Below are 27,865 nucleotides of genomic sequence, written 5' to 3'. Positions count from 1 at the left end.
GGGGGCCCCAGGCAAGGGCTGAGCAGTTGTGGAATGGGGGGGCCGTTTCTCCCATAGCCAGGGACCCTGGTGCCACATCACAGGGAATCAGGGCAGCCTAGCTCTACAGGAGGGTCCAGGATGCGAGAGGGGAATTCCACCTTCCTTGTCTGGAGGGGTCAATTCAGGAGAGCCAGGCCAGCTGGGCGCCCAGTCCATAGGGCTGCAGGTCGGCAGGGCCGGGGGAGCCAGTCCCGGGAATGGAGGGGTCAGTTCAGGGGAGCCAGCCCGGCCCCACACCCACCTGTTGTGGTGAAGGTCAGCGTTTACACCTTCTATCTCCAGCGGCAAGGTCAGCACAAAGATGTCCAGGGTCACACAGAGGTCGCTGAGGTCAATGCTGGCCATAGCCTGGCAGGTCTCCAGGCAGCTCAGCACTTCCCCTGAGGAAGGACACCAGGAGGTCAGGGGAAGGGGCTGGCGTGGGGGTCCTGTGCTGAACCCCACCCTGCTCAGACAGGTGCAAGAGGCCCCTGAGGCAAGGGGAGCCCAGGTCCTGCAGTTCCTGTACAGCACCCTGGAGCCACTTTCCCAGGGACCAGGAGGGCTGGCTGGCGGCACCAGCATAGTACTGGGAGAGCTCTGGCCTCCAGCCTGGGAGGGAACCTGCCTCAAGCGAGCAGCGTCTGGGGCAGAGGGGGAGACGAGTGCGCTGTGCTCCAAGGGGCTCCACTCACCCAGCCAGCAGCCTGGCACTGACCTGGGCTCCGCTGGAACCCTTCAGCTCAGGATGCAGCCAAGGCCCCAGCCCTGGCCGCCCGAGGGCGTGGTCTTACCCAGGCAGGTGGGCAGCGACCGCACGGGCATGGAGCTGTGCTGGGTGCGCAGCTTCACCGAGCAGGTCAGGTGCACGAAGAGCGGCGGCATCTCCTGCTCCAGGAGCTCCTGCTCGTTCAGCGAGTCCCCGCCCAGGACGCTGAACGAGTCGTCGTCATGGTTGACGGTGTTCGAGTCCGAAAGGGAGCCCAAGTCCGGGAACTCGTTCTCCAGCTTCTCCCGATACTCCACTTCCAGCTCCGGGTCACTCTCGGTGGCAATGCAGCAGCCAGACACGGTCCCTGCGCACACACACAGCTGCTCCACTCTAGCACAGCGTAACCGCATCATCACCCTGCTAGTGGAGACGCAGCTCACAGCAGCAGTGCTCCATTGCCAACGTGGCCAGGACTGGCCCCCAACGAGCTGCACTTATAAGTGCAGCTACACTAGGGCTTCTGCCCGTACAGCTACGGCAACTGGGGGTGAGATCTTCACACTGCTCCAAGAACGACGCTGGAACACTGAGCGCGGCCCAGCCGAGCTCCCCTCCCTTGTGAAGTGTGGTGGAGTCCAGCCCCCCCGGCACTAGTGCCAGGCACATGCTCTCTGTAGGGAGGACAGAGAGTTACCTTCTTCCACTGCCAGTTCAGCCTCCGACCCCTCCATGTCCTCGCTGCCCTTCCTGTCTGCCTGGTCCCGGGAGGCCTCCTCCTGAGCAGGGGGAACAACCTCGTGTCAGTCATCAGGCTGGGCAGCAGGGCAGGCTGCTCCAGCGTCCCGGGGGCTCAACGGACGCCCAAAGGGCAGACCTGGGGGAGACTAATGGCACTTCCCTCCTCGGAGGAGCCTAGTTCACTTGTCCCACCATCAGGGCACTGGGGCAGAGCCAGGAACAGGGACCCGAGTACCCGCCCCCCCCCACACACACACCTCTTTCTTGGCACAGGGCGGACAGTAGAAGAAATAATGAGGATTCGACAGCACTGGCTTAAAATGCAAACTCCCGATTTCCAGGAACTTCTCCTGCCGAGAGAGACAGGAGATGGCGAATGTGAGACTGACTCCCTCCGGCCCCAGCCCACTGCATGCTTGCTCCCCTCCCTCACCTGGATGATTTTATGCAGGTCAGGGTGCACCTGGCAGGGCTGGCCATTCTCCAGCAGGGATAGGGGGAACTCTGGGCAGCAGCTGGTGCTGATCTTGGGCTCCTCAGTGGGGCATGAGAAACCTCCGTGGTCCTGCTCGCTGTAGTCCTCCATCTCCGCACTGACGAGGCCACATGCATACAAGCCAGATGGGCACAGTACGAACCATGAACAGTCAGTGTCACCTCCAGGTACAATGCACCCACCCCTAGCCACCTAACAGACCTATAACCCACTCAGCCCAAAGTGCCAGAAAACACCTCTGCCCACTGCAGCTGACTCCACTAGGTACCCATACTGCCACGCAGGCCCTGCTGGGTACTGTGCCCCTCTGCTAAGCCCTGGGGGGTAGGACCCAGGAAGAAGAGTAGAGGGACAGCAGCTGGGTATAAGGCCTTGGACTCTATACAAGGGCTGGGGGGCAGCTGTGTCTATACCAGGCCTTTGCCAGACTTTCAGGAGAGGAGCAGAGGGAGTCAGATCGGGGTCTGGATACAGACACAGAGTCCAGCCACTCAGGGAAGGGGCGGTGCCTCTGGAGAAGTGGGCAGAGTGCAGCAATGTCTCTGCTCGGTGCTGACTGGGGCTGGTCTCACTGCACGTAGCAGGTATTAACCAGCTGATCAAGCAGGATTCAGGGCCCTGCAGCCATGCCGCAGACCTTAGCTCAGCACGAAGTCCACCAGCCACAGAACCCGTCATGCAGACATCTCGTGCCATTCTGTGCCTAGGCACCGTACCTCTGGGTAGCACCAGGGAGTGGGAACCCGGCAGGACACACTGCAGCCCCCAACCCACTTGGGGCCTCACTTCCTTAGCCCTCCTGCTGCATGATGCTGTCTCTCCTCTGCATGGAAACGACCCGTGACGGGCCAGGAGCTCACGGCTCATCCCTGAGTCAATGCAAAGGGCGGCAGATGGCTCCTACCTAGACTCTGAGACGAGGACACCCCTCTCCCTGGAGAGCGGCTCCTCCTCCTGCTCCAGGCTGGCTGCCCTGGGGTGCATGTGGAAGTGCCGGTGGCTCTCGCGGAAGGCCCGCACATGGCTGCAGAGGGTCAGCAGGAAGTTGGTGATGTCGATCTCCTGCAGCAGCTCCTCGCAGTAGTCCATGGCTGTGAGAAGGTCCTGGGAGCTGATGCTATGCGACTGCTGCAGGCTCTTGAACAGCCCTGTGGGTGTAACACCGGGCTCAGTGCACGGCTGTGCCCAGCGGGGCAGGAGGTGGGAAGGGAGACCATGGCCAAGGTTACTCAGGCCGCTCAGTAAGCCCCCAATGAGAGGACTTAGCAAGCAGTGCTCGCTCTGTGCTGTGCTCCCTGGGGCTGTGCCCACAGGCCTGGGCCCCAAGGGGCTGGGCGGGAACATCTTTAAGCTAACTCTGACAAGAAACTAGTTCCCTGCAGAGAGTTCTTCCCTCCCCTCACCCACCAGAGAGTGGGGTCTAGGAAGGCCCTGGCTCAGCCCCCCTCCATGCCAGGGCAGAGCTCCTCGCCATGCCCCTCCTTACCTTTCACGTAGCACTGGTGCGAGTGCTCCTGCAGCAGCGTGCAGTAACTCACCAGCTCCTTGTGCTTGTGGTCTAGCCAGGTGGCATTTGGGGGGCGCTCCAGAAACTGGGACCTGGAAAAGAGCAGCAGCGTCACCACTCAGCCCTGCTGGTGTGTCACATCCCTGGAGGAAGAGGTAATCTGCGCTGGGACGGGATGGGCCATGGCCAGCCTACAAGCTCTTGCAGGCAGGCACTGCTGTGAGCAAGAAGGAATACGCCAGCAGACCAGGGCAAGGCTGGAGCCAGCATCCTGCAGAGGGAAGACTCGACTGCACTTGCACCCCAAGGAGCGTGCACTCCCAGCCCCGAGCTGGGGGAGCTGGCTTTACCTGAAAAAGATGTCCCGCGGAGGCCGGTGTGTCCGGGGGCTGACCATCTGCTCCCGCAGCAGCTCCAAGGAGCAGCTATAGACGTAGACAGGGCAGCGGACCCGGTGCCCCTCGCTCAGCTCGGGCTGCGAGGCCTGGCGGCTGAAGGAGATGTGTACGTCCTTCCGCAGGGCAGCGCCTGGCTCTCCTGGGTCCTGGCCTGCTTCTGCAGAAGAGAGGCGCCCTGAGGGGGAGCTCCCTGCTGACAGCCCAAGACGCCAGCCACTATGTCTGGGCCTGCCCTTTCCTCACGAGATTGCCCATTCAGCTCAGTACACTGGTATCCCTGTTCCCAAGAGCCCCCCTCCGTCTTGCTCCCATCCGCCCCAGACGTCTTCTCCGGGCCCACAGGGAGCATGAGGCCGGTTTGTAACTTCCCTTAGACTCTCCTCACCTGAGCATACTGGCCCAGGGCTTTCCCACTCCTGTCCCCTGCCACGGCTCTGTACAGCAGCATGGACCCTCCGCTCCTCAGACACTAGCCAGCCAACTGATTCCCCCTCCCCTTTTCCATATCAAGGGCTCTGTATGGAGCTTGAACACCCCCAGCCTGCAGTGCTGCCTCTTCCCCTGCCCTCTGGGGGCTGTGATCTCCAGCAGGGAGCAGGTGGCTCCGCTCCACGCTACCAGAGCGACACAGCACACTCCGAACAGCCTGTCGGGACAGGGTCTGAGAGAGATCCAGGGGCCTCCATGGCAGAAGGGCTGGTGTCTGAGGAAGCCCCATTGCTTCGCTGGAGGCAGAGTCACCCGGCCTGCAGCCTGTGCGCCAGATTAGCGGACGTCCATTTCCCAAGGAGCAGCCCCTCTGGAGGGGTGCCGGCCAGGCTGCATACATAGCTGCACTGCTCGGGGACTCCTCAGCCCTTCCCCACGCCCCAATCAGGGGATGGGCGTATCCCACAGCCACTCGGGCTGAGCCAGGAGCAGCACACGTGCACAAGCCTCTGGCCTGCCTGGCCGTGGCAGACACTCTGAGTGGGAGGACGACTCTCCTGGGCTTGGGAACGGGTCCTGCCCACAGAACACATGGGGTGGGAAGCTGGGGCCAGTACCATTGGCCGGCGTTACACTGAGGGTAGGTGGGAATGCCGCAGCCACCGCCTCCTCGAGTCCCGTTCTGCCCGGCTCCCTACAGACAGAGTCCAGGCTCTCTCCTGCAGAGCCGTCCTCCTTCAGGGCTTTCTCCAGCGCACAAGCCATCAGCTTCTGTACGTCTAGAGGAGAAAAGGAGAGGTCAGGCCCTTCCCGCCTAGCCCGACAGGTGGGGGCTGCTGCTAGCCCAGAACCCCAAGGGCAGCTTGGAGGGCCAGCCACATTCTAGGTGCCTTCAACATGAGTTAGAGAAGTAGCCAACTCAGTAGCTCACCCTGGGTAACTGGTATCAACCCTTAAAATACCCACCTCCTGCGAGAGGCAAGGGCCCTCAGAGAGCACCCTGCCAGCCGCCCCAGCCTCCATTCTGGTAACCCCAGGGGGCTTCACTCAGGTCCCCCCATGGCAGGGGCGGGGAGCTCTAGGCATGCCCCAAACCAGGTCGCAATAAACTGGGGAAAGCCAAACCTCCACACGGGAGCCAAGCAACAGCCAGGCAGGTCCCAGAGCACTGCAAGAGACCCATTGCTAAGCCCCTCAGCCCCGAGCTCTGCCCATCTCCACACAACAGGAAGGCTGTCCCCCCGAGAGCGTCACTCAGCATTCCCGCTGCTGCCCGACTCAGCTCCCTGGCTCAACAGGGCAGACTCACCGGGGAAGGTGGCTGGCAGGAAGGTGAGGAAGAGGTGCTGTGGACTGACCAGCTTGGCGTAGCATCGCCATTGCAGGAGAAGCCCAGCAGCATCGGCCGGGGACACCTCGGCCTCCAGCAGCTCTGCGCTGCACAGGCTCTGAGGAGAGAGCACAGCGGGGTAAGACTGCAGGACACCACAGGGCAAGGCAGGGGTGATACAGAGCAGAAACACCCCTCGGGGGCTGGCTGGCCCTCAGGTGCAGCAGCCTCCATGTCCATGCGCTCGACCTGCTGACAGAGCAGCCTGGCTCAGACCTGTGCTGCTGCACAATGCATAGGCCGGGGCTCCCCCCACTGCAGGTATAGCACAGGTGGCCATGGCGCCAGCTTCCCCAGGCCCTCCTCAGCCTGGCTCCTGCCTGTGTCATCCCCAGCCCTTTCCATTGCTGCCCTCTCCATGGGCAGTGCCAGCCGGGGCAGTTCTGCCAGCTGTGTGCCTGCCCCAGAGCAAGGCCCTCGCTTTCTCCCAGCCCCTGGGCAGCCAAGAGAGGCTGGTGGGTCATCACAGACAGGAGCTGGATTTGAAGTGCTCCATTCCAATCCCTGTCCCCGGGCTCAGGCCGTGCCCCAGCAGCTGCCCCCTTTGTGCAGTGTTCAGGAGTTTCCGGGGCAGGGGAGCACAAGGCCCCCAGCAGCACGAGGGCCATATAGCCAAGGGAGGTACCTGCAGGGTGCTCGTGGAGGCATTCATGTCCCTGGTAGTGCTACTGCCAACAGGGTGAGCAGCTAAAGAGGGATCCTGCTGGTCCAGGGGCGCAGGGGCCTTCAGGGGCTCTTCTGGAACCGAAGAGACAGGTTGTGAGGAGGGGAACCCAGGAGCAGGGCACCAAGGGCCCCGCCTTGCTCACGTCTCCGGCTGCCAGGCTCTCTGCCCCTTACCTCGGATCACTGGAAGCGTGAATGGGGGCAGATGGCCATCGCGGTCCCGCTGTAGGACCTGCTCCATGAAGGCCATGTGATCCATGTCCGCCAAAGGGATCTCCCGGTCACTGAGGTCATGCTGCAGGCAGCCGTGGAAGAAGTCTAGCAGCATTTCATTGGGTGCAAACGAAGAGTCCTTGGCCATCACCTCATCCTCTGCTCCAGCACAGAACCACCAGCATCAGAGACCCGCTCCAGCCAGCTACTGTCCCAACAGCCTCCCGCCAGGCAGGTCATAGCAAGGAGACAGCTGCATGGGGCTGGTGAGGTTTTCCCATTACGTCTGCAAGGTGAGCTTACACAAGGCTGAGAGGGAGCCCTCTGCTATCAGCCACACAAACCTCTCTGCACCCACCCACACCAGCTACTGGAACCACGCTGAAGACAAGGTTCAAGAGGGACGAAGCCACAAGACAGCACAGAGACCCAGGCCTGGCACTCACAAACAGACCCGCTACCACGCTGACACCAGCACAGGAGCAGCAGCAACCCCCAACGTCTCCGCCAGTGACCCTGGGGCTGTAGGAGCCACCCCGCATGCCCCAGCTGGGAGACACGAGGTGGCACTGCTGCAGGGAGGAGAGGAGGCAGCTCCCCTGCACTGCTGTAATAACCGGGGCCCGAGGGGCCTCCCCCAGCTGTGAGGTCAATGGGGCGAAAGCAGATGAAAGTTTATAAAAGGTTCCAATCACCTACATCAATCAATGTTAACAGAAAAAGTACAGAAGGGAGGCAGACCACATCCATCCAAACTAGGCAGCCTGCTGATACCGTCGGGATATTGCTGGAGGACTGTGGGACGGAAATCGATGGACCAGAACTGGTGTGTCGTAAATTAGACCCAACTGGTGAACAAAATCAGGTGCAGTACCCCAGCCTGTCATATCACCTCGCTTTGGGGTCCTGAGAGCACTGGCTGAAAGACCCCCCATCCCACTCTGGCATACCAGGAGCCACTGTGATACTGATGGGCCTTCACTGGCCTCATCCTAAGAGCTGCCCTGGCCAGACTGGGCCAGAGAGAGGGACCCAAATCACCTCACATCTCCCTGGCTCCAGCTAGATCCCAACCACCACCTGGGACGTGAGGCATTAGTTTCTGCTGTTGCCCCTTCTCCCTCCTTTTCCTTCCCCATCTTATTTCCTCTTTCCTGTGCCTGGCGCTTGGCCCTTCGTCTAAAGAGAGTCCAGCTTAGCCGGCCAAGACTGGACATTTTGTAACACTGTGGGAGCCTGAAAGACAACAAAAAGCAATTCCCTGAACGGCCTGAGGGTGGCACCAGTTTCCCAGTGCATGGAGTGCTGATTAGACTCCGTGCTGTGCTTGTGTTTCTCCAGCAGCGAGACGGCAAACGAGCCACCACCAGAAACAGCAGCAGCATATTCCCTTTGCTCTTCCTTTCTCTCCCCTTTGTAGGTGCGCGTCTGGCTTGGTTTTCAAGGAAGCAAGCAAACTAAGCAGCAGCAAATCCATCCCTCCTCTCTTCCCCAAAAGCACAATTACTGCAGTCAATACCATGGAAAGGAGTGTCCCTGCTAACAACTCTGCAGCAAAAGGAGTGCGGTTACAATGAAAGCCCGACTCAGTACGTCACATTCCCCAGACTTTCACTGCTCTCCCTCCGCTCCCTATCTCTAACAAATGTCAGTGCTCACCTCCCGTCAGCATGAGGAAGAACATTTCGATCTGCTGGCATTTGGGTAGCAGCTTCAGGAGGCTGAACTGGAATGGGATCTCATGCACATGGGAGCCAGCCCCCATGTCAGGGCCTGCAAGGAGAACAAGGGAGATAAGGCACCTGCTCCCTCCTGGGGCACTAGGTGGCTGGACCCACAAGGAGAGCCTGCCAGCTGGAAGCAGCACAAGCTGGGAGAGGTGCACACTGAAGGCGCCTTTGCTGCTCACTGTGTGGTGGCATCTAAAGCCAAGGAGGGGGAGGAATCACCCGGGATTTATTATTATTTGTATTATCGTAGCACCTAGGAGTCCTAGTCATTGAGTAGGACCCCACCGTGCTAGGCACTGAGCAAACCCAGAACAAAGAGAGAGCCCCTGTCCTACCGAGTTGCCAATCTAAGGACAAGAGATGGCCACAGAGACATGGCATTGGTCAGCATGACAGGCAGCAGTCTCAGTGCACAACTGGTTGTAGGCGGCAGAGCAAAACAGATTTTGCAGGAGACTAACGGTTCCTTTGGGGGCGGTTTACAGGGAGCTCCACCCAAGCGCGAGGGGGCAGCAGGGGACAAACCACAAAAGGGCTTGCTTGAGAATTTAACAAGAGGGAGCTGGAGGGTCTAGGGCCACATGGAGGTGGGAGTTGGCTTTTCTGCACTGAGGGAGACAATACAACCGAGAGCTAGCTGCGGGGACCACCCTCTAGCCACTGGTGGACCATCGCTAGCTGCAGCGCCAACATGAAACTGCACAAGCAGGAACATGTCCCCTTGCAGTGCTGCCCTCCAAGACCCTTTTGCTTCTGGAGGGATGGTCACCCAGGTTAAATGAGTCGAGGTTCCTGCGCTGCTAGTGCACCAGATCAGGAGGTGCCAAGGGAACATGACTCGCAGACAGGTAGCTGCAATCTCTAGCTAAGGGATTTAGTGCTCCAAGAGGTTCAGAAGGGTCCTGAGAACAGAGCTCCTGGAGCATCAAGGAAGCTCCCCATGGTTTGGTCTGTAACCCTTCCTACATTCAGCTGTCCGTCAAGGTGTTCAGCCCACCCTCAGGACCATAGCAGCTGAACGCCTGCTCCTAAGAGGGATTCTCTTTGCAAAGAAGCTGAGACACCCACCGTGCCCAGTCAGGGAAAAGGGAATGGAGACAGACAGCAGCTCTTCCCTGTCCAGAACTGCTCCGCAAGCCAGACCACAGGATTTCTCCTCCCCTGCCCTGAGACCTCAGGGTGCCTGCTGGCTTTCACAAGCCCAGCCCGCACCCTCGCCAGCTGAGCCACAGACTGGGTGATCTGTGGGAGCAGCGCAGGAGGTTGGGGCTGTCAGACAGAAAGAGGGAGCTGTCAGAGCTTCAGAATGAGCTGGGAGAACTTCGTCTTGCTGGCGGTAGGCTCTGCCCCTGGTTCCGTCCATCATGCCAGAGCAGAAACAGATTTTTGACTCACCTTCAGCAGCCTTGGCCTCCAAAGCCGGGGACACCCACTCCTTGTTCTGGCATAGCTGGCTGATGTACTCGAAAGTTAGCATGGTGCTAATGCAGGCCAGATCCCTGGGGTACAGCTGCAACAAGGATACAGGCTCAGTCTCGAACAAGCCTCAAGCAGAAGACGACTGAGGGCAGAGGAAGTCTGAAGACAGGAGGCTCCATCCCAACCCTCCTGATCTCCCTTGTCTCCACTCTCATCCCCTGCTTAACCTGTCGCTCTCCTCTGACTCTCATTTACAATACTGTCATGTTTTAGTCTCTCTCATCTTGGAAGTCCACCTTTGACTCCACTTGCCTCTCCAATATTGCCCCATCTTCCTTCCACCACTGAAGGCACTATCTATAAATCACTGACAGAGTTCCTCTCCTCCAATTCCACCCTAGATCCTCCAGTACAGCTTCTGCCCCTTGCACTCCAGGAAACCGCTTCTGAGGAGGACTCCATGACCTCTCCCTAACCAAAGCTTAGAACCAGTGCTCCATCTTCACCCTCCTTGAGCGTTCAGCCATGCTCCTCTTGAAACCTTGGCCTCCCTTGGCTTCTGTGACTGTCCTCTCCTAATTCTCTAATCTCACTTTCAGCATGTCCTTACGTGTCCTGCACCTTCCTGGGGGGGGTTCCACAGGGCTCTGTCCTTGGTCCCCTTCTCTTCGCCCTTGACACCTTATCTCTGGTAATTTCATCTACCTACACAAATTCAACAGCCATCTCTATGCTGACGACTCTCAGATCTACCTCTGCTCCAGATCTGTCTCCTTCTCTCTGTCGACTAGTATGTGCTGGCTAGCATATATACACACATCTATCTATCTTATATTATTACTAGGTATTATCCACACTATATCTATATATTAGTATCCATTACACACAAATATTGTAGCAATTGCATAGCCTAAATTGGCCTAATCTTAACTAGAATCCTGTTCACTTACATTAAGAATCCCATGACACCTTGCATTAGCTGAAGTAGATAGGAAAACTGTCAGGATCAAGACATAGGGGTGTTTTACCACAGCAACAGGTAGGGAGTTACTCTCTCAGGTCAGTACTGGAATGTCCCAAAGGAAGAGGACCAAATATCGGATTGTTCTTCCATGGTACAAGCCTAGGAAGGTACCTTCAGGACCAGGACCTGGATTGCTAGTTTCCAGAACAACAATATGGAAAGGACGTCACAAACAGAGACAAACTGATGGGGTGAATTAGTGACGTAAGCAAACGTGTAACATGGAAAGTCACCCTATAAACACTGCCAGCTGAAGTGCATAGTTTTGGGAGCACACCTTCTGCGTAAAGTGAATATAAATGGCTCCTGAAGACTGGTATCACATAGAACCTTTTCCCCTGTACATTATTATTGGCTCATAGCTAAGGCTAAGTTTTTGTCACAGATATTTTTAGTGAAAGTCAAGGACAGGTCACGGGCAATAATGAAAAATTCATGGAAGCCCATGGCCTGTCCTTGACCTTTACTAAAACCCATGACAAAATAGGTAGCCTGGGCAGCTCGGGTGGGTGTAGGAGAGCTGGGAGCTCCAGGGTCCCCCTCCAGTGGCGGCCCCAAGCTGCGGTGTCCAGAGCTCTGCACCTCCTTTCTCAATCACTACGTACATCACCACCATCCTGCCTGTCACTCGAGCGTGTAACCTGGGCATCACCTTTGACTAAGATTCACATCCGGCTATCTGTCTCTCCAATTCTTTCTCCACAGCATCTGTAAAATAGGGCCTTTCCTAGACCCGCACACAGCTAAAGCACTCGTCCAGGTGCTAATCACTCCACATCTCAATCGCGGCAACATTCTCCTCCTGGCCATGACAAATGCAGGCAGTGCTGCTGTAGAGATCATTTTCTTACCCAGCTGCTTTGACCAAACTCCTTTCGTTGCAACCCTTCACCGGCTCCCCTTGCTCTATTGCATCAAATGTAAGCTACTTGCTTTCACTTTCTCTCTCTCTCATTCATGATTGTGGTGTCCACTCTTGCCTCTCACCATCCCGTGAGGCCAGCCTCCCTCACCCACTTGGAATACGTTAAAACAAACACCGTTGTGCCTTTCTCCCATGCTGCCCCTCACACTTGGGAGGAGCATCCCATAAACATCTGCAAAGCTGCCTCACTACCCTCCTTCAAATCTCCCTTAATGATTTATCCTCACGCCTAGGAGCCGTAGTCATGGGCTGTGCTAAGTGGTGCACAGATAGAACAAAGACAGCCCCTGTGCCAGAAAGCTTCCAGTCTGAGCATAAGACCAGAGAGATGGATACAGGCAGACGGGGGAGCACACAGAGACAGCGAAACCCTATTTGTCACCATGATGGGCAGTGGGTTCAGCGCACCAGCAGCCGGTTGTCATAGTTCTGTGGGTATCACAGCAAAGGAGAGCTTTGAAAAGGACCACCAGATAGCTTTAACCTCCCCAGGTCTCCTTGGCCATGATGCCCAGAAAAGATCTGACAACGGCAAGGCCGCAGAGGTGCTGAGACCTCTGCCAGTCCTGCTGAGCAATACTGTCCCATTGTTTCCCTGCACTTTGCCATCTGTCCAACCCATCTAATGTCCCACGCTTAGAAAATTTTGGTCAGTATTTGCACGGGGCCTGGACAATGGGGGCCCGGCACGTGACTGGGCTCACCATCCCCACCAACCCTTGGAGACTCACAGCTTTGGGGATCTTCTGGTAGGGCAGCCCTTGGAGATACCTCCAGTTCTCAGCAGTGCTGCGGATGTGGCCACTCTGTGGTTCCACCCAGCACTCAGTGACCAGGTTCAGCTCGGTGTCCATTTCGATGGCCTCCACCTCTGTGTCGTTGTCATCATCTGTAGAGAAGCTGGAGAACAGCGCAGGTGGGGTGAGCATCCTGCACATCCAGGTGTTTGCTCAGGCCTCTCCCCCGTGCTGCATGGGCTCCAGACACCCCCCAGGGCAGCACCACCCGCCCCCCGAGAGCTGGCATCAATGGCTAGCCTGCCCCCACAGCAGGCCATGCCCAGCGAGGCAGGAGGGCACTGCAGCTCCAAGCAGTCACAGCCCAACAGCTGCTAAGGGTGCGCTAGGTACGAGCCCTCCCCATCCCGACACACTGCCCGACAGGCCCGAGGCCAGGAGCCAGAGGGGCTGGCTCTCAGTGCTACCTGGGAGGCTGATCCCTGACCTCACCTGTCCTTGGTGGAGGTGGAGTGTGGCGGAAAGAGGACATACTGGACGATGCAAGTGTGCTTCTCTCTGCCGCTGCTGTCATCACTGGAGGAGTCACTCTGTGGCCAAGACGCTGCATGAGCCTGACTGGCAACAACGGCACCAATGCGTGCATACCCCCTGCCTCCACCCAACCCACCGCTGGACCAGCAACACCTGCACCAATGTGAATCTACCCCCTGCCTCCAGCCAACCCCTCAGCCCCGTCACTGTGCCCCCGAAACACAGCCCACCGCTGGACCAGTAACAACGGCACCAATGTGTACCTACCCCCTGCCTCCACCCAACCCCTCAGCCCCCAAAACACAACCCACTGCTGGACCAGCAACAACGGCACCAATGTGTACCTACCCTCTGCCTCCACCAAATCCCTCAGGCCAGTCACTATGCCGCCAAAACACAGCCCACTGCCAAATCCGTCTCCTGTCGCCGCTCCCCCAAATCCCTCTGCCCCACTTCCCCATGCCCTGCAACAGCCCATCCCCATACCCCCAAATCCCATGTGACACAGCCCACCACACCCCTCTGCCCCCATCCCCACACCTCCCCCAACACAGCCCACCCCACATCCCCACACCTCCTCCAACACAGGCCACCTTCAAATTCCCCCTCCCCCAATCCCCACACCTCCCCCAACACACCCCACTCCCAAGTCCCCTCCCTGTGGCAGGGAAGTGGAGAGGGAGCCTACGCCTTTACAGCAGAGAGCCCCCCAGTGCTCCATGGGACCCTTCAGTCCCAGGGCTGGGGAGGAGACAGGAGCCGCTGAGCCCCAGGGAAGTGAGTGGGTCTCCCCACGCTCATTCCCATGGGGTCTCAGAGAGCGTGTCCCCCTGGAGGGACTGGGTGGGGCAGGGACAGGACTTACCCGTATGGGCAGCTCCAGCACCATATTGATAATTCCGTCTCCACTGGATGCAAAATGGAAGCCCTCTGACAAACGGACCCTGGGCAGCACCAGAGAAAAGCACTGGGAGATGAGCAACGCCTCCGCTCCCCCTCCCCCGAGAGGAGCCCCTCGGCCACAGGAACTCCTCAGGGCCCCCCCGCAGGGACTGGATCCGAGCCAGCCCCGACACACCGGGAGTAGCTTGGCACGTTACAGACACAGCCCAGACAGAAGCAAAGGCCAGGCCATGGTGCCGTGCTCCAGGAGACGCCTCCTGCGCACTCACGTCAGGAAATCCACTCGCCCTTAGTGGGTGGCAGCAGGACTGGGCGAACCCCACAGACCCAGAATCCGAGCCGTGCAGAGAAGGGTTATGGGACCCCAACCCAGCCTCAAACCATCCGGCTCTGCCCTGGGGTCTGCACCTTCGGAAAGGGCAGCTCCCCGCCCGCCAGCTCCCTGCCCCCCTCAGCCGTGACACTTACTCGGTGAGTGTGGACAGGAGATGGGCTACGGCTGCGATGGGCACGGCTGGGGCCAGCCCCGACTGGATGCACCAGATCCAGCGCTGGTGATAGAAGTAGCGGGAGAGCGAAGCCAGGGTGGAGGAGGCGGTGCGGTTGGCCACCATGGTGAGGGGGCCGGACACAGGGGGGTGCTCCAGGGTGAGGATGAAGGGAGCCCGGTAGTCGGAAGGCAGCTTCTCATACCTAGGAGGGTGGAAGGGAGAACGACCAGCCAAGAGGGAAGGGTCCCCAGACAAGGCCTGCACTTCTGGACGGCTGGCTTGATCCTGGCTCTAACACCACGGGGGCGGCAGTAGGAAGGCTGGGATCTGCTCCACTTCAGTCCCCTCTCTGGGGCCAGTGATCCTCTCTCCCCCTCCCTTCGCTCTAGCCAGGTTCGGATTCTCAGCACAGCGCTGACCCCAAGCCCTGCGAGTCACAGCCTCAGCTCTGTCAGAGAACGTGCCCGCGGAACCCACCCAAGGGCACAAGCTACCCCGCCGCCGGCAGCACCAACCTTCCACGGGCCCTTCCTCGGGCACAGGGCAAACCCAGACCGCGGTTCCCCTCCCCACCCCGATTACTAAGCAAGATGACCCCCGGCAGCCTGTTGCCCCTCTGCCCCACTAGCCCACCGCCACTACCTGATCAGGAGCTTCTCCAGCGGCTTGTGCAGCACTACAAGGCAGGGCCTGTCTGAGAGGGCTGGCGGGGCCCCAGCCACGGGCGGGGACTTCGAGGGAGAGCTGCTGCCAAAAGTTTTCCTCTTCACTTTGGGAGTCGCCTCTTTGCTCTGGACCCTGTGCGGGAAGCGCAGCTGCAGGATCCGGTCCTGTAACTCCTCCACTATCTGCAGGACAGAGGTAAAAGGAAGCCTGAGCAGCTCTATTTAGGGATCACAGGGTGTCTGCATTGCACACTACACCCAGATCCCAACTGAGATTTGAGCCCAAGCCCCACTTCCATCCACAAAGAGATCAGTCCGACCCAGGTCGGCGGCACTCAGCGCCTGGGGCCTAGGACCCTGCTAGGGGAGAGGGTCAGATCCTGAGTCAGCTATAGCTCAGGCTGAAGCGCTCTCGTTTGGCAGCATGGCTGCAGGTCCAGCCACAATGCGAAGGGCTGCGCAGCGTGGTGTGGACGTGTTAGCCCATCTGAGGGAGCCAGGCCCCGCCAGTGCAGACCCAGATTTACAATGAAGCATGGATGCTCAAGCAGGGCTTGGAAACATCAAGTCTACAAGCCTGGGTCCTGCAGACTTGGGCTTAGCTACGTCCATGCTGCCTGCTGTAGAGACAAGCAACTCGACGTGAGCTGCTAGAGCAGGGCCTCAGCAAAGAGGGCGAAGGTGATCCTGGGATGTACAGACAGAGGAGCAGTGAACAGGGGGGTGATTTTACTTCTGTATGTGAAATTGGTGAGGCTGATACTGGAATACAGAATCCCATTCTGGGTCCACATTTTAAAATGGACATTGAAGATTGGAGAGGGAGCAGAAATGAGCCACAAAACTGCTCTGAGGGCTGGAGAACATGCTTTATAGTGACCGGCTTACAGAGCTCACACTGTTCAGCTATCAGAGAGAAGACTGCAAGGTGGCTGGATTGCAGCGACAAGTACTTCCCAGGGGAGAAGACACCCGGTACCAAAGGGCTCTTTAACTTGGGACAGGAACCACCAAAAGCTGGTGGCTGAAGCCAGACAAATAAGGCAGAATTGTTTTTCAATCCGTGAGGGTGACTAACCCCTGGAACAGTCTGCCGAGGGAGGAGATGGACTCTCCAGCTGGAGGCCTTTCTGAAGAAATGATTTAGCCAAACACGTTATTGGGCTCAGCACAGGGGTAGCTGGGTGAAGTGTAATGGTCTGTGTCACACAGCAGGTCAGACTAGATCACCACAATGGTCCCTTCTGGCCTTAAACGCTATGAATTAACCACCCCTTCCCCACTCCTGATCAACAAACAGCTCTGCTCTGTGGAGAGAGGCACCAGGGAAACCATTCCCTACTCTTGCCCCATTCTGGGTCTGCAGGAATGCCATTACACAGGCACTGCCAGATGGGTCCAGACCACAACTCTGCCTAGCTCGGTGTCCTGGCTCCAACGGCTGCAGACAAAGGTGCAAAAACCCTGCTGTCGCACGTGGGGGATAATCTGCCCCCATAATGGTCTCCTCCTGATTTCTAATAGTTACAGGTTGGGTTAAGCCCCAAAGTGCAAGGTTTTTAGGGTATTCTGTACCCACGTAAAGGCCCTACCCCTCTTTGAATCTTGTTAAGTTCTCGCCTCAGCAACTTCCTGTGACTTCCACAGTCAAATTTCCTTTTATGTTTTTAATTTGCCTCATTGAATGTGCCTTATTCTTGTGTTAGGAGACAGAACAACACTCCCAACTGCCTTTCTTTAGTCCACTCCTTTCAGAGACCTTTATGAAGTCACCTGCTGCGCTGTCTGGTCTGCCACATCTGCAGGGAGTTTCACTTTTCTCTGCCTCCTTTCCTTTCCAGAACATTAAAGGACACAGGACCTAGTACAGATCCTGCGGGCACCAGGATGAAAACTGAACATTTAATCCCACTGTTTCCTGTCTCCTTCACAGATCCTGATCCCTCACTTTGCCTCTCAGCCCATGACATCTTAGCTTCTTAGTAGCCTCCTGCCTGGGACTTTGTCAAAATCTAAATTATGTTAACTAGTTTTCTCTTCTATCCACTACTTTACTAATGCTCAAAGAATTCTAATAGCTCAGTGAGTCATGGTTTTCCTCTGCACAAACCACGCTGGTTAGATCAAATCATATAATCTTCAGATGTTTTATTTTACTATTTTAAATCATCATTTTGACCCGTTTACCAGGCACAGATGTGAGGCTTACTAGTCTGCAATTCCCTGGATCACCCTTGGAGCCTCTTTAAAATACAGGTGCAGTCTCTTGCCACCTTCCAAATCTCTGCTACAGCAGCTACATTTTAAATTCCTTTGTCCCAAATCCCAAACAGCGGCCTGGTCAAGGTGTCAGCTCTGTAAATACATCCACCTGCTTCTTCTCCATGCCAGCCCCCCCACGCCTCCCAGGCAGCTCACTCTGTTTCCACTGCCCCAAAGCATTCTCCCTCAGACTCACCCGGTTCCTGGCCTGGGCAGGCGTCCCGATGGGGAACCCTAGCCGGAGAACCATGCAGGGAGCTTTGGAGATGATCCGTACCACATAGAATGAGGAAGGAGCTGGATCCTCAGAGCTGGAAGAGGAGTTAGTCACTGACTGAGTAGCAGGGAGAATGGTCTAACCGGGCGGCATGGTCTTGGCGGCAGAGCTCTAGCTGCTCTGGGGCCCGATGCAGAGTGGATGCTCCTTCCCCCAGCTGCGAGGTCAGAGAGTTCCCTGCTATGGGTGAGCTGCAAGCTGGGTTTGGAGTCAACCAGCGCTGGGGTCAGCCAGGCGGAGCTGAACGAGCCCTGCTAGCAGGGATCAGCCTGTACTATTTTCATTCCACAGCACGAGGGGCGTGCAGAGAGCTGCTGAGTCAGACACACTCCAGGGCCCCAATGAGAGAGGACAGAGTACTGCCATGGGGGTTCCTGCTGGAAGGCTTTCTGGCAAGAGGAGGGGCTGCGCTCAGATTAGCAGGGGCTGCCCCAGGCAGATGGGGCAGAAAGGGGGCCAGGAGCAGAGAGAGGGAAAGAGGGCTCTAGCAGCACACGGAAGGGGGGGGAAACGGGGCACACCTGAATGGCAGTTCCAACAGCCCATGAGCCATGGTGTTCGTGCGCGAAAGGAACCCTGACTCCTCCCCTGCCCCACCAGGCTCTCTATGGAGCACAGCAGAAGCAGCACCCTGCGTACACGGAGCCTCTCACCTGGGCATCAGTTTGACGTAGGAGTAGCCTTCCACTAGCACAAAGCTGCTCCAGTCCCGCAGCAGGGAGGTGAGTGCCGAGTGGGAGATGCGGCACTGGATGGTGCTGTACCGGCCATTGTTGCCTGGTGTGTGCAGGTGCTTTGGGACGGGTCTGTGGAACACACCAGCGCGTCACTAGCCCAGCCCTCCTGTCTGCTCCCACCATGGCCCAGGAAGGGCCCCTGCAGAGCCCCTGGCCCATTCACCCTCCCTCATTAGCCTGGGCAGGATCAACCTGCTCCTCCCCCACCCACACCCACAGGCTGCCACTAACGCCTCTCCTGCTGTGCTGTCTAGCTCTGCCACACCTGCAGGGAGTTCCACTGTTCCGCTGTCACAGGAACCCTGCTCTCCCCCTAGGCTGATCTGCTACTTCCCCCTCTGTACAATGGAGGTTGCATTACCTACCTGCTTCCCAAGGACCTATGGGGTAAGCCTTTGATCAGGGCTGGGGCTTAGCCACACTGATCCTTGGCTGGGACGAGCCCCCCTGCTAACAGGGCGCCCTCCCCTCCTTGGCTTCAGATGATGCCAGGGTGGGCAGCAGGCCACTGTGTCCATCTGAGCCAATGGAGCTTCGCAGTCACCTGCCATAATGTCGGGACATGCAGAGACAGACTCCAAACTGGCCCCGCGCCTGGAAGCTCCAGCTCTCCAGAGGTTCCAGGCACTGGGCTCTGCCTGAAGCAGGAATCAGAGCAGACTCCAGCCGTGTTTTACGGAAACGAGGGCCATTGTGAACAACTGGCAGCCCCCTTCTCAGCAGGACACAACAGCTGTACCTGTCCTTTGATTCCCCTGGAACAGGCCACAGCCCCTCTATACTGAGTCCTGGGCTACACTAGAGTTAGGTTGACATAAGGCAGCTTATGCTGCCCTAAATCTGTGAGCATCTACACTAAAATGCTCCTGCCAACGTAACTCGCCCACTACAGGGCTTAACTCCACCTCTGCGAGAGGCTTAGGTCAGTGTAGTTAGGTCAACCCAGCATCAGCGTAGACACTGCGTTGCTTACATCAAGTGTGGCTGCCTTTCAGGAGCCGTCCCACAGTGCCCCACATCGACCGTACAATCGGTGCGAGTGCTCCTGGGGACGACACGCACCACTGACACACGGAGCATAGTGTGGACATGCGGCGCTGTACAGCCACAGAACTTAGGTTGACATAATTTTGTAGTGTAGACACACCCTGAGCTTCTCCACCCTGCAGGGAGGCTTACTGAGCCACAGGGTGAAATTCCAGCTGGGAGCCCACAGGAGATCCTGCCATCGGATTCTCTGGCAGAGACAAACCCTGAGGGCACCCAACACTCTCAGGAGCTGCCTCTCTTCTCCCCTCCCGCTCCAGCCGGGATGCCTTCCCAGCCTGCAGAGGGCTAATGCACAAACAGCATGGTCTCCTCAGGCTAACGGGCCTTCCCATGCCTGAGAGCCCAGCCTGTTACTGCCGTGCTCTGCAGCTAGCAGACACCTTCCCAGGGCCTTCCTGTGCACAGAGTAATCCTGCATAGCCCCCTTCTGTCAGCGAGGCAGCTCCTGCAGGCTCTGGCTGCCTAGCCAGGCTCCCGCTGTCCCTTGGGCTGCTTTCCTCCCCACAGCGACTTGTCCAGGTCACGCTGCCCTAGCCCCACCACAGACGTACGTGTCATGCTCCAGCATGAGGACAATCCGATGCATATGCAGCCACCTCTGCCAGAAATTAGCATCCATGGAGAGGATGGGCTTCCAGTAGGAGGCAAACTGTGAATGGCTGCAGTCAGAGCCGCTGTGCTGCAGGGACAGCACCTGAGAGACAGAGAGAAAGAGCTGGGGTTACAGAGCTCAGCTGCCAGCTGTTGGTTTCCCCAGGGAGAAGGTCCAGGCCTCCCCCGAGTCTGAGCCTAGCAGGGTGGCTAAAGAGCATTACAATGTCTCTGGGGAGAACGAATGCTTTCAGCAACATCACTGAGCAATGCAGCCGGACAGCCAGTATGGGCTTCCGCACCCATGGGAAGGTATCTCAGACGCACCAAGGCAGGCTGAGCCTGCGGCACTCCTGCCCTCTCTAGCTGGAGTGCACCTGGTATACACACCACACGCTCACTGGAGAACACGCTGCACGTTGCCTAGAATGGGCAGCCTGCTATTCACCCCAGGGGCTTCCAGGAGCAGCTGCTGGAGCAGACACCCTACGCTAGCGCCATGGAGTGCATAATGTTCGGGAAAGGACATCAGAGAAGTGCCGGTTCACACAGCATCATGCGGAAGTGGAGCAGTGCAACTGTTAGCAAGGAGAACAGCCTGTGAGGCACAGCTACCATGGCAGCCACTTGCATGGATCAGCCCTCTGACACAGGATACAGAACAGAAGGGCACCTGTTCCCAGGGCTCTCAGGAAAGGGGAGGCGGCGGCGTACCGGGGTAGTGGAGCCCGGTGGGATGTAGAAAAGGGGCACTCCGTTCTTAGTGCTCTCAGGGATGGTGAAGTGCTCTGGAACGGTGTCAAAAGACTGCAGGTGAACCAGCATCTGATCTGTCTGGTTGATGCTGCAAGACAAAAGCCATCGTTAAGTCTCTGGGGCGCTCCCAGCCGATCGACCATTCAGAGCTGTGCTGCCTGCACATGTGGCACTGCCAGGCCAGCTGGGGGCACGTCCTTGGGGGAAGCAGGATTCCCCCAGGCCTGGCAAAGGGCACACTAGAGGGAGCCGGGATGCAGCAGCCCACCCCACAGGCGAGAGAGCTCAGCCACAGCAAGAAGAGTTAGGAAAGGGTTCGGCCGTGTCCTTCCCTCTAGGTACAGCAGGCAGGGAACAACTGCGCAGAACAGGGGTAGATGCCCCAGCCTCTGCAGAGCTTGGGAACACTGGGCAGATGCCCACAAGTCATCCGGGATCAGCCACACAGCCCACCTACCTGAGAGAGAATCACCCACAGCTCTGACCTTCAGAGCAAAGCAGCATTGCAGGGTGGTGCCAGGGGCACACATCCCCTGCTCACTGCCCAGCCCCTCCCAATGCCTGGGGTCTGGTTAATGACAGCAAACAGAGCAGGGCCCAGGGAATGCAGCACCGTTGGCTCTGGGAATCCTACTGCCTAGGACACAAGTCAGTTCAAGTCCCTCTTCCCAATCGGTGTTCCTCTTCAGGCCACCCCCACTGGGGGGCCCAGGTGAGCAGGGAAAGAGGGTGCAGAGGCATCCTGGAGCGAGCAGGTGCTGGGGTCAGACTACGAGAGCTGCAGGGAACGGCCAGGCTCACCTCTGCAGTGTGTTCCAGAAGCGACGGATCACTGTAGTGCGGTACAGGCTGGTGATAGGCTTCCTCATGGTGCAGCTGATATCATGCAGGATGTCATAGCTGCCCTCCATTGTCACCTCCACCCAGGTACTGCGCTTGGAGGGGTCCAGGGGCCATGCCGCCACAGCCAGGTATTCTATCCGCATGTTGTGCTTCCACAGCAAGACTAGCTTCACTTCCAGCTGGGAGCCGCCTGCGTGGGATGAGAGCAGGGCCGTGAGGGGCTGCGATCAAGCTCACCACCCAGGCCATAACCCAGCAGCACCACCTCTTGCCCCCAGATACAAGATTCAACTGACATGGGGCCCCTGAACAGGTAAGAGGATTCCCAGAATCCTTTGGGTGGGATGGTCCCTCTCCTCCATGGGGTCAGGGCCAAACTCAGCACCCCCAACCTGCCCTAAGCACAATGCACCCAGGCTCTGCTCTGATTCCCCAGCAATGGGAACTCCACAACGCCCCCTGGCAGCTTGTTCTGGCTAAACAAGCCCCCTCCTACTTACCCTGGCCTTTCCCTTCGGCCACTGCTGCCTGTTCTGCGCCCCACAGCATGAGAGAACAAGTGGGCCCAGGCCCACTCAAATACCACTCTGAACTGGCAGAGGCTACTCTGTCCTGTACAGGTGTCATCCTAACCCCCAACACCTTCCAATCACACATTGAGTGAGGGGACAGGGAGAGAGGTGTTTGTGCAATACAGCGTTTTTGCTGGGGAGCTGTTTTGAAATGCACACACTGCTGTGTGCGTGTCACAGACACGCACCTGGCCTTTGGAATGAGAGGCCAGTTCCTCAGGCAGGCTCAGACTGGAAAAGCAGAGCTCTGTCTCCTGCACAAACGAGCTTTCCCCTTGTGAAGGAAGCTCCATGGTGCCGGAGGAGCAGAGCGGTCAGCCAGAGGCTTCATCCTGGAGCTTTAGGCTCTCAGACGTGCTGGGCTTAGGCCATGAAGCACTATGCACACTAGGACCAAGACCCTGCCCCTAACTCAGCAGTCTATAGGAAGCCAATGCAGAGCATAGGACAGATGTAGTTTGCTCACGAGTACGGGATACTGCAGCACTCGGTACCAGCTGGAGTTCCCTGAGGCCTGACAGCCTTCATGTCACACTGGTCCCATCTCTCCCCAGACATGCCTGCCCCAAAGTGAACAAGCCAGCCTGCCCCACGGGCTGTTCTCCAGAATCCTTCGGCTCTTTGGGGCCTGCTCCAAGCGCTCCATTCCCTCACTGGCAGAGTGATGGCAGCGCCCAAGGAGGACCTAGCCGGGCCAGGGGAGCAGAACAACCATCCCACATGCTAGCCTATGGACGCAACCCAATCAAACAGGTCATCGCACTGCCGACTCATTCACTCGCTCCCCCACTAGGTCCCCAATGCTGCACAGCTAGCAGGGCTTATCAAACCTTTCCTCAGCGAGTGGCTGGAGATGCTAAGCCATCAAAGGAGGTAAGTCACTGGTCAGAAGCCAATCATCCCAACCAGACCTGATGCAGTGCTGCCTGCCTGAGTCTGCAGCCAGCCTCAGCTTCCTCTGCACAGAGCTACCCAGAGCAAGAATGACATTAACTAGACTCTAGTCAGCAGCTGCCCAGAACCACACCCACAGCAGTGACACCAATAAGAAAGAGTCTGGTCAGCTCCATTCTGCTGCTGCCTAATAGTGAGGCATGCTTCTCCTTTGCAGAGGCTGTGCTGATTACACCGTCATGTCCAATTTCCCAACCATTTTAGAATTCTATTTTAAAAACTGTTGTTTCAACTAATTTACAGTGCTAGTTTACATGCCAGAATTCCCAGGAACATCCTACAGGATGGAGATACAACATTTGCTGCCCTCTGAGCCTCCGGCATAGGTGTAGATTTTAAACAGACTGCAATTTTTTGTTAGCTCATATACTTCATTCTGAAGCTCTTTCAGCACACCATCTGGCCCAGGTGACTTGTCACTCTATTTGTTCCAGCAACTCTACTTTTGACACTTCAGTCCCTGACAGTGCTTCATCTTTACTATCCAAGAAGAGTGGGTATCTCCCCAATACCTTCTGAGCTGAAGACTCATGCAAAGAAATAATTAAACTTTTCTGCTATGGCCTTATCCTTCTCAACTGCTCCCTTGACTCCCAGCTAGGCAAGCAGACACACTGATTCTCCTGCAGGCGTCCTGTCTCTGCATATGCAAATGATTTCTTGCTATTTGTGTTTGGAAGTTTGCTCTTCAAAAGTCCTGTTCTCACCCTAGTTTACTCCGTACATTTCTCCTGCTGGAATTTATTCCTCTTTACATGGCTTCACTAAAGTAAGATTTTCATTTTCTCTCTCTCTCACTGTCTAGGAAGGACCAGGTACATTTATGGTGCTACTGAGATCCTGCCCATGCTATCATTTCTGCAGCCACTCACCTGGCTCTGCTGCAGCCACTGCTGTGCTGGCAGGAATGCAGAAGGCTTAGGCTAATGCAGTGGTTCCCAAACTGGTGTTCGAGAACCCCTGGGGGTTCAAGAAATGTTCTCGGAAAAAAATTCCCTAATTGCGGACAGAGCTGTCCCTAGGGACCCCGGGCAGCACGGGGCCAGCAGCCTGGAGCCCCTGGACTTCCAAGAGCTAAGAGGATCAAAGCAAGCATATCTATCACACTGAGGAGATTTGAACTTCAAGACTCCTTATAAGAAATGGAAAGGGAGGTGGATATTTTTTGCGGTTTTTAAAATTAAATAGGCAGCTAGTATTGTTTTTAAAATTATTATGATGAACAAGTTTAAGTTTTGTTGTAATGTGCGTTGTTTGTCTGGACTGCTCAAGACCTGAATGCTTGTGTAGGAGGAACTCTTTGAGTTGACTTCTTAAATACCTTCATGCTGTTTCACATCTGATACTCTGATGAAACATAGGAGCCTGGTCTTATAACCGGCTTATTCAAAGTGATACAAACTACGAAAGTGAGATCTTGGAAGAGTGTGGCCATTTTCATAATGTAATAAAAATACTGTAATGATAAATAAGAACATAAGAATGGCCCTACTGGGTCAGACCAAGGGTCCATCTAGCCCAGTGTCCTGTCTTCCGACAGTGGCCAGTGCCAGGTGCCCCAGAGGGAATGAACAGAACAGGGAATCCTCAAGTGATCCATCCCGTCACCCATTCCCAGCTTCTGGCAACAGAGGCCAGGGAGACTTAATAATAATTAGTGTGTAATAAGCAGGTCATAAAAACAAATTGTATATTTCCAAGATCACTGTTTTTATAATTTATACTCAGGTAAGCAAGAAAATCCCTGGAAATATTAATTTTTAGGAGGGGGTTCACGAGACTTGACATTTTAGTGAAAGGGGTTCACAGGTTGTTAAAGTTTGAGAACCACTGGGCTAATGTAAATACAGTGCTACCTGCTGGCAGCCACTTTCTTTGCATAAAGTGCTGCTATTTGCACCTTCCTAGTCTGCAGCCGTGGTTCAGTACTTGTGCCCATATCAGACTTTAATTATTAATTAATTAATTAATGGAGATATCCCATCTCCTAGAACTGGAAGGGACCTTGAAAGGTCAACGAGTCCAGCCCCCTGCCTTCACTAGCAGGACCAAGTACTGATTTTGCCCCAGATCCCCAAGTGGCCCCCTCAAGGATTGAACTCACAACCCTGGGTTTAGCAGGCCAATGCTCAAACCACTGAGCTATCTCTCCCCCCCTTGCACCGCTGTCGCCTATGGGGCACCCCCTTACCCTGTAGCTGCTCCTCACCTCTGAACTGTTGGTATCTCCATACTGTGAGACAGGATTTGCCTAGTAGGCACACAAGCACCATGCAAATGCACAGGGCAATCCTGTGCATGTACCATGGAGAACAAACTCCTTCCCCAAGACCATGGTTTCCTGTCCTCACCCCACCGAGGCTGGCCAGACTATGGCGAGCCTGCACTTAAGTCTGTGTAACCAGGAATGGAGCCCCAAGTCACAGAGCGGCATGGTGCAGGCAGGTCACCTTTGGTGATGTTGACCTCACGGATGCTGTAGCCCTCACGCAGCCGGACAGAGACTATGCTCACGAGGTCTGCATGCACCTCCTTCTCTGTGTGCTTCTTCCTCCTCATGGCCAGAGCCGGGTTGCTGCTCGCGGACACCAAATGCTCATTGAACAGTCTGTGCTGGGACACTGCAAACAACAGCAGGCACACGGGTCACGCAGGGGCAGCTCCTCCACTCCACAGCCTGCAGCAGGAGCCCAAAGCACTTGGCGAGTGCAGCTGTGGAACCCCTCCCTCCCTCCCAGTGAGCAGTGCATCCCTCCAGGCTCGCTCAGGAAGGGGACAGGAGAGGCCTGTTGGTGCAGAAGAGATCTGTAACAGGGCAGGGGCCAAGCCTGAGCACATGATGGGACAGGCGTGATAATCAGGAGGACCACAACAGGGTGATGCATTTAACCAGACAGGAATGGCAAGGCCGCTGCACTAATCCAGGCAGGGATCCATTTCCCCCTGTCCCTAGGGAGTCTCATGCCCACCCTGGGTGCTGTATAATGACCAGTTAGTAGGGCCTGACAGCCTTCACTGCAAGGTTTAACAACTAACAGCATTGGATGCCCCCAGCACCTGAACCCCTGCCCCCAGTCCTTCAGGCCAGACCCCCTCCGAACCAGCATGGGAAATCTCAACCCCCCCACAGACAGCAGGCATTTTCCAAGAACTGGTGATGCTTCTGAGCCTTAAGGCCAATTTTCAATTGACACAAAGTGTCGTGTCCTCCCGCATCCTCAGTGAGAGCACCCAGATGCTGACATTGTGGCCATTTCTCTGGGGACCATAACTGTGTAAGCCAAGTTCCCATGTGCAGACATGGTCTGGATGTGCTCTGCGGAGCGCAGCCAACCAGGTCAGCGTTCAGAGGGCCTCCATGTGCAAAGGGGCCAGTGAGTGTTTCCTTACCCTCACCGTACTCCCGTGGCAGAGGGGATTGTGCTCAGGCTTGCACAAACATTCCCCTTTGGGCTGGGTAGGCAAGCTGAGAGCAGTAGTGAGAAAGGCACGTTAGCACCCAACTCCCCAGCTAATGCTCCCTAAAGCACCATGCCCCAGGAAGGGAGCCACAGAGATTCTGCTCCAGCATCCAGTAGTGTTCAGAGCCTCGAGAAGGCCTAGAATTCTGCGGGCCCTGACCACATGCTCCAATCCACTGAGCAGTGTGCTTGTTAAGTTGTCCTCCCCAGACCGAGCTCTCGGGGCTGCTGGAGAAAAGAGGACCACTCCCTTGCCTTGTGTGCACTGCAGTAGGTAGAAGGGGCTGGAAAAAGGCTTTCCCCACTGCCTCCCTCACCCACTGCTATTGGAAACAATCAGGAAAGGGTACGAAGGGGACATTGATGTATCCAGGCCCCACTACATGAAGAAATTCCAGCCCCCCCCCCCCCCCCCATCCGATGGAGCAGGACACACATGCTCGCCTCACCACAGTAATACTCTGGGTTCAGGGACTCCCCAGTGCGCAGGAAGGAATACAGCAGGAAGGCCTTGTGATATACATTGAGGTCGAGGCTTAAGGGATCCAGCTCAGGGCAGGTAGACAGGTATGCACCAAAAGTTGCCATAGCAATAAATTTCATCAGTTCCACATTGGGGACGTGGCCAAAGCTGCAGTCATATGAGTAGACTCCACCCACCTGAGAAGGCGCGGGAGAGAGATCCATGTGAGACAGAGCAAAGGAGGGGAGAGGAGAGAGAGAAGCAGAGGTAAGCTCCACTCCATCCTGCTAGGGGCGAGTGAGCATCAAACCCCCAAAAGGGAGCACATACCAGCACACACAGCACGGTGCCCCTGCCGGGGGTCAGAGCCCCTGCCCTGGATTGGCATCCCCATCCCCACTCCCCACCAGAGGTTAGCCATCTCCATTCCCACCCCTTGCCCCAGACTGGCATACCTACACACATGGTGCAGCATCCCACACCCACCCTCCGCCTCAGACTGACCAGCATGCACGGTGCAGTCTGCAGTGCCCCCGCCCCAGGCATACCTGCACAAAGGAGCAGGCCACAGTGCTACTCCGCAGCTGGTTGAGCAGAGTCTCACACACAGCCACGTCCGGGACACTGGTCACACCATCTGTGATTATGATGATACCTGGAGGTAACAAGGCACCATCTCAGAGCACCGTCCCTCATTTGTGATCAGACTCCCCACCCTACACCCCCAGTGCACTCGCTGGCTTTATCTGCGTTACCACACCACAATGGGATCATGAAATGCTGCATCGCAGAGCTGCTGCCCTGAAGCCTTGCCCTTCCCTCATCTGAAGGGCCTAACGTGACTCCTGGGGCATGAAGGCTAGAGGGATACAGACTTCCAGGCCAGCCTCCCTGGAGCCCA

At 56.8% G+C, this 27,865-nt stretch overlaps 1 protein-coding gene across 17 annotated transcripts in view; it reads right to left on the bottom strand.

The window, feature by feature from the left end:
- SZT2 (SZT2 subunit of KICSTOR complex) overlaps nt 1-27,865 on the bottom strand; it is a 67,313-nt gene that overhangs the window by 32,097 nt on the left and 7,351 nt on the right. For 14 of the 17 annotated variants that reach the window (XM_065553671.1, XM_065553680.1, XM_065553682.1 and 11 more), the window contains exons 7-33: nt 27,513-27,619; nt 26,951-27,161; nt 25,491-25,661; nt 21,473-21,704; nt 20,630-20,759; nt 19,876-20,018; nt 18,191-18,343; nt 17,457-17,571; nt 14,976-15,181; nt 14,311-14,535; nt 13,805-13,883; nt 12,898-12,995; nt 12,400-12,568; nt 9,696-9,810; nt 8,230-8,343; nt 6,532-6,729; nt 6,317-6,429; nt 5,611-5,749; nt 4,919-5,080; nt 3,825-4,029; nt 3,454-3,566; nt 2,872-3,115; nt 1,905-2,064; nt 1,729-1,821; nt 1,428-1,509; nt 816-1,097; nt 284-422 (exon numbers count right to left, since the gene is read on the bottom strand). In XM_065553671.1, coding sequence (XP_065409743.1) covers nt 284-422; nt 816-1,097; nt 1,428-1,509; nt 1,729-1,821; nt 1,905-2,064; nt 2,872-3,115; nt 3,454-3,566; nt 3,825-4,029; nt 4,919-5,080; nt 5,611-5,749; nt 6,317-6,429; nt 6,532-6,729; nt 8,230-8,343; nt 9,696-9,810; nt 12,400-12,568; nt 12,898-12,995; nt 13,805-13,883; nt 14,311-14,535; nt 14,976-15,181; nt 17,457-17,571; nt 18,191-18,343; nt 19,876-20,018; nt 20,630-20,759; nt 21,473-21,704; nt 25,491-25,661; nt 26,951-27,161; nt 27,513-27,619 — 4,198 coding nt within the window. Of the gene's footprint in view, nt 1-283; nt 423-815; nt 1,098-1,427; nt 1,510-1,728; nt 1,822-1,904; nt 2,065-2,871; nt 3,116-3,453; nt 3,567-3,824; nt 4,030-4,918; nt 5,081-5,610; nt 5,750-6,316; nt 6,430-6,531; nt 6,730-8,229; nt 8,344-9,695; nt 9,811-12,399; nt 12,569-12,897; nt 12,996-13,804; nt 13,884-14,310; nt 14,536-14,975; nt 15,182-17,456; nt 17,572-18,190; nt 18,344-19,875; nt 20,019-20,629; nt 20,760-21,472; nt 21,705-25,490; nt 25,662-26,950; nt 27,162-27,512; nt 27,620-27,865 lie in introns of those variants that run through there. The other 3 variants (XM_065553673.1, XM_065553681.1, XM_065553686.1) reach the window with 3 other exon arrangements.

This window comes from Chrysemys picta, chromosome 8 (genome assembly GCF_011386835.1).
Source record: "Chrysemys picta bellii isolate R12L10 chromosome 8, ASM1138683v2, whole genome shotgun sequence".
Lineage (NCBI taxonomy): Eukaryota > Metazoa > Chordata > Testudines > Emydidae > Chrysemys > Chrysemys picta.
The sequence above is the reverse complement of the archived record's forward strand: the minus strand, read 5'-3'. Positions and strand labels throughout refer to the sequence as shown.